The sequence below is a fragment of the Lonchura striata genome, chromosome 1, assembly GCF_046129695.1.
Source record: "Lonchura striata isolate bLonStr1 chromosome 1, bLonStr1.mat, whole genome shotgun sequence".
Taxonomy (NCBI): domain Eukaryota; kingdom Metazoa; phylum Chordata; class Aves; order Passeriformes; family Estrildidae; genus Lonchura; species Lonchura striata.
Genome location: NC_134603.1, coordinates 12118650 through 12123917, shown reverse-complemented (window position 1 = coordinate 12123917; position 5268 = coordinate 12118650). Strand labels below are relative to the sequence as shown.

Genomic DNA, 5268 nt, shown 5'->3' with positions numbered 1-5268 from the left:
TTTTTCTGGCGCACTGCTCTTCTCTAGCACACTGACACCTCACTGCCAGCTTGTGCAGGCAGTTCATTATCACCCCATAACTTGGAATGTGGTACTAAATACTGGCAAAGTGTTAAAGCTGGAATTAAAGATACAGACAGCAGCAGATATGGGTTTTGGGTGCTCTTGCAATTAGGGTATTTCTGACCTTCTTATAAAGACATCTTACCCTTCCTTGTCTCCTCCTTAGGTTCTTTGCTGCATTTTTCACTTCCATACCAAATCTCACAAGACACAAACTTTCCTTACAACATGGTGCTTTCCCCATGGCAGGGACAGCAGTGCTGTAGAGCACCAGAGGAAGGTAGATCCCCATATAAACTGAGCTGTATCAGTTAACACGTGTGGGCTGCTGTTGTGTGCCCATTCATGGGTCACAAATGGTTCCGGCAGTGTTACACACTGAACTGGGGACAGAAAGCTCTTTTCTGCTGGCCGCATTCCCAGAACATTGGTATAAGACAGGGGAAATTCTGCTAACACTTTTCCCTAACTGTCCTGTGAGAGAACAGATGTAATACAGCCACTGAGCAAAAGCTCAGGAAAATTTGGCCTTCAAGTGTTTTCCTGTTTTCAGGGCTAGGAGATTTAGGTTGCCTAATCTGACTTCCTTACAGACCTGGCTTAATGCAGGGCTGTTTCCCTCACATACTCTCACTCTTCTCCCCACCTGCTATTGCTGTACCACAGCGACTTTTTTTCTCCTTCTTAAATCTTTTATCCCACAGGTGTTACCACCGTCACTGTTTGGTTCAGCCATGGCCAGTGGTGGGTCCATGCTGGAGCTGGCTGGCATTGGCTCTTTCAGATGGGGGAAGCTTCTGGCAGCTTCTCACAGAAGCCACTCCTGTAGCCCCCTGCTACCCAAACCTGACCTCATAAGCCCAGTGCAGTAACAAATTTATACCTTTTGATTAAAATGAAATCACTGCAGTGGCAAAGAAACCAGGCTATTGTGTGGCAGCTCCAAGAGGGAGCAACATCCTCCTCGTTCTGCCTTCAATGGATGCACAAAAATGCAAAGTCATCTGTGCTTCCTTGCCAGGTAAAAACAGTTGCATGGAAATGTCAACTGTTACAGTTTAATGGGAATTTCCATCATTAGCACTGCACTTCTGCTCCACTGCTACCCTGCTGGTGCCCATCAGTAAAACAAAGCTATAAGCAATGTTATTTACTTGGTTTTAATTCTCGCTTGATTGTATTACATGCAGATGGAGCGTGCATGATCTTGAAGGCCACCACTGATATCCAATGCTCTGGAAGCAAAAAGTCTTTAAGAAACAAAATACGGGAGTTTTTCAACAGTTCTTTATTTATAATGTAGGCTTAAGCAATCATTACAATGTAGAAGGGAGACACACTTACAGCAATTATTTATACCAGTTTAGAACAAAAAACTGCACAGGGAGAGGTCAACTCTCAGTACAAACTAGCAACTAAACCACAATAATTTACCATTAGAAACAATTTATTTTTCAGCTGTGACACTGCTTTTACAATATGCAAAAACACAAACAATAGAACTATCCAAAGTGTTTTGTCACATTCTTTCTACATTGAATTTGGCAACATTTTATATTAAATTTTACTGATTATACTAACGTTTAAGAACTAAACAAGTGAAAAGCTGTACTTGGGTACAGTTACATCCATTTATTTCAAAGGTTTAAATAACACTTTTAACTATTATCTCCTAACAGTTTTTGTTTATGCAAAAACCATCTCAAAGCCTCATTTGCACAATGCATCAGCTACTGTATCAAGATTGGTGGGCTACACCACAGGCACTACTTTTTATTATATTCTGTAATAAGGAGCTTGTTTTTCAAAGAAAGGAAGGTTTAGTATCTTCTAAGAATCATGCTTTTTTTTTTTCTTTTTGCTTTTAAGCCATAACAAAAAAAAAGTTTAGCAAGCACAGCAGTGTAAACTGTCATATAGAACACAGTGACTACACAGTTACTAGAAGTTTCACATCCAATGCAGTTATGTATTAAAGCATAAGAGGTCATGTAGGCAAGTCTAGAGCCAACAGAAATCTGCAGTGTGGTGGAAACCAGCCCCTTACGTGTGTTATTTGGTGCATTTTTAAACAATCCTCTATGCACAAGTCTGGTGTCTTTCCACACATAGGTCTCCTGTGGTGGGCAGACAGCATCCTTCTGGATTGTCTTGACTGGAACACATGTCATGCCAAGGGGTCTGCAAATTTCTGTCAGCTTTAGGAGATGGGTATTGCAGCAATAACTTACTTTTATTTTAAGGAAAAAATCCAACTCTTAATTATTCTATCAACAGCGTTCCAAAAAACATTACTTAAAAGTACAAAAAAAGAGATTATAGTGGTCAGACTCCCAGTATTATCAAAAAGCCAGTATCACCCCCCACCCCCCAACCCCCCTCAACCCTTTCTTTTCAGTATTTAAGAAAAGCCAATCAACTGCCATTTAAAAGAAGTTAAGAAAAACAAGCCCCTGTATTGGAAAGAAACATTTGCAGTTTATTAGATCACAAGCTGGTTTCACCTGTCAAATTTTTAAGTGTTTTCTCAAAATAGTTGGGCTTTCTAAGGTGCCCAGCCTGCTGGGCACAGTCAGAAAAAGGCATTTTGATAACTTCTAAGAACTCCCTGCTTGCATTTTAGACATGTTTTCACATTTATAACTGCCTTAAGCCTGTTTTCCTTGTTTGTATTCAGCGGAAGGATGAGTGGAACAAAACATGAAGGTGGAAGAACCAAGCCTACACAGTTATGGCTGCATGCATGTGACTGAGAATTGCTGCTGTGCAGTCAAAAAAGAAATGTGGAAAAACCCAGTTTTTAAAACACCCTACAGAAACAAAACACTGCAATCCAATATGGCTTATTCTGATGCATTTACCATGAAGCTACTAGTAAATCATCCTACTAGGCTACTTTTGTGCAACAGCATCTGCTATTTTGATGGCATCTCCCTCCCCCACTACCCCCCAATAACTCTACCAACTGCAGGTTTCTTCCTTGCATTATATATTGCTTTGTCAATTTTTTTTCCTGCTTTTCAAATTTTTTTAAAATACTTAAATGAGGATACGTTCCATATAGCTTGACTTAAACTGTAGTAAGTCCCATTGTTCTATTTTTTAACCTCACTATTACAAGGCGCTCTACAAAAGCTTGCAAAAAAGCCAAATTTTCATTAAATCCCTTTGCTGAAGTTAACTACTTGACAGTTTTTTTTTTCTTCTATGATTTAAAACTTTACAAAGAGAGTTATAAAAAAGGTAAATGGGATTTGGCACCTTCAGAAAAAATTAAAAGTGTAACTTAGATCAAAAAAATGCAGAAACAAAATCATTGATATTTACAAATTAAAACACCACTGAAGATTATGTCTTACTACACTCTTTCGTTTGTTTGCTCTTTTAGAGTACTTTCAGACTGTCTGTTACCGAGTATCTTAAAAAAATCATTGACTACAGATTGGAATGGATAGAGACAAATTAGTTTTCTCACAGTTCCTTCTCGGCATTCAGTAGTCTGGCAGCTTCTCCACTCCTAGGAAATACGAGGTGCTGAGCGATCATTCGTGGTCGTCTTCTTCAGCTTGACGCCGCGCCGAATGGCGTTGAGCATATCCTCCCCCTGCGGGACGTCGCCGGGGCTCAGCTCGCCGGGCTCCGGCTCCGCCTGCCCGGCGGGCGCCAGGCTGCCAACCGCATCCCGCTCGCCCTCCTCGCCCTCGGGCACCGCCTGCCTCTGCTCCTCAGCAGCGCCCGGCTTCTGGCCCGACGCCGGAGGGTTGACAGCTGCTTGCCCGCTCCACGAGGGCAGGCTGGCCACAGCTGGCCCACCGTCTCCCGCTGCCGGAGACTCCAGGCTTTGCTCGGGGCACTCTTCTGTCCCAGCGAGGGCACCGGGCAGCCCCCCCGGGATATCGGGGACAGTCGGCGTTTTGACGGGAATCACCGGCGTCTTGATGGGGATGGGGCCTCCGCCGATGGTCCCGCGCCGGACCGAAGGCTTGGTGGAAGGCGTCCGTCGGATGGTGGCGACGCCGGGGGTGGCGATGACCGGTCCCAGCGTGGTTGGCAGACCTGCGGTGGAAGCAGGACGCTTGGTTTGAAACATTCTGCGATAGGACTGGCTAATGTCACTGTTTCTTGGGATGGTGGAAGATTTGTCAAACTCCTGTTGTTCTGCCTCCTGGTCACCACTCACAGAGAAATAATCATAATCTGAAACTGATGCCAAAAGACAGAGTTAGGATCAAGCTGGAGCAGACAGCTGGCTCACGTCAGAAAGTCTGAAGTACAGATAGATAACCAAAAAAGCCTGAAGGGAGTTTCCACCTTTAGAAGGAAGAAGGTCCATGGTTTTGTGACCGAGATTTGGATGCCTGAAGGCATCACATCAGACCAATCCTACAGCTGCAGGGGCCCCATGGCTCTTGTGAAAGAGAACGAGCTCCAAATTTGTCACCAACATGAAGATACCAAAACCTCCAAGCCACGTGCCACCACTTGTAGACAGAAATACTTGAAAAATGTAATTTAGATTAGGTAAGTGGGTTCAGGGGACTGTGTACCAGTGATTTCAGCAGCAAATCTGTTTATTTTGCAAACAAAGTAAATGCCAGCTGTCAGCTCTGAAAAGTCAGCCTCAGCTTTAATAATTGTACTTTAATAACTGCATGGAGAGGTTCCTTCCTCTCCATGCAAGTGCTGAGCCAAGCTTGGCCCTCCACAAGCCCTGATGCTTTCTGTGACTGCACAGTGCAATCACCCCGGCTGAGGAAACAAGGCTTGAACTGCAAGCACCAAGCTTGGTCTCTCTCTTGCTGTTGGTTCTGAAACAGGGTATAAACCCCACCACCTTACTGCAGCTTCCTAGCTATGCCTAAGTTAAGGTCTCCAATGGATTCTTTTTCCAATTACAACATTTCTGCTTAGGCAGAAAAATAAAAGGTCAGCAAGGAAAACCAAAAGCAGACTGAGAGTGCTGATGGAAGATGCCAAAGCTCGTAAGTGTGTATTTGCTAAGACAATAGCTCAGAAAGCACACAAGAAGTATTGGATGCAATACCAGTGTCATTTATAATTCCAGGATCCTCTTCAAAATGGCAGCATCCTTAGGCTGGAACTCACTGAAGTAGCGCACAAATACAATTGTTAAGTACACTATGCAACAGTGTGGGTTTCTATGTAGTTAATAAATCCAGGCTGCATTCCAAGCTGGAAAAATCG

The 5268-nt window shown here is 43.5% G+C and overlaps 1 protein-coding gene across 17 annotated transcripts in view; it reads right to left on the bottom strand.

The window, feature by feature from the left end:
* Positions 1–1328: 1328 nt before the first annotated feature.
* Positions 1329–5268, bottom strand: part of MTSS1 (MTSS I-BAR domain containing 1) — a 126798-nt gene continuing 122858 nt past the window's right edge. For 15 of the 17 annotated variants that reach the window (XM_021542325.3, XM_031504086.2, XM_031504087.2 and 12 more), the window contains one exon: positions 1329–4266. In XM_021542325.3, coding sequence (XP_021398000.1) covers positions 3581–4266 — 686 coding nt within the window. In that variant the 3' untranslated portion in view covers positions 1329–3580. The remainder of the gene's footprint in view (positions 4267–5268) is intronic. The other 2 variants (XM_031504090.2, XM_021542335.3) reach the window with 1 other exon arrangement.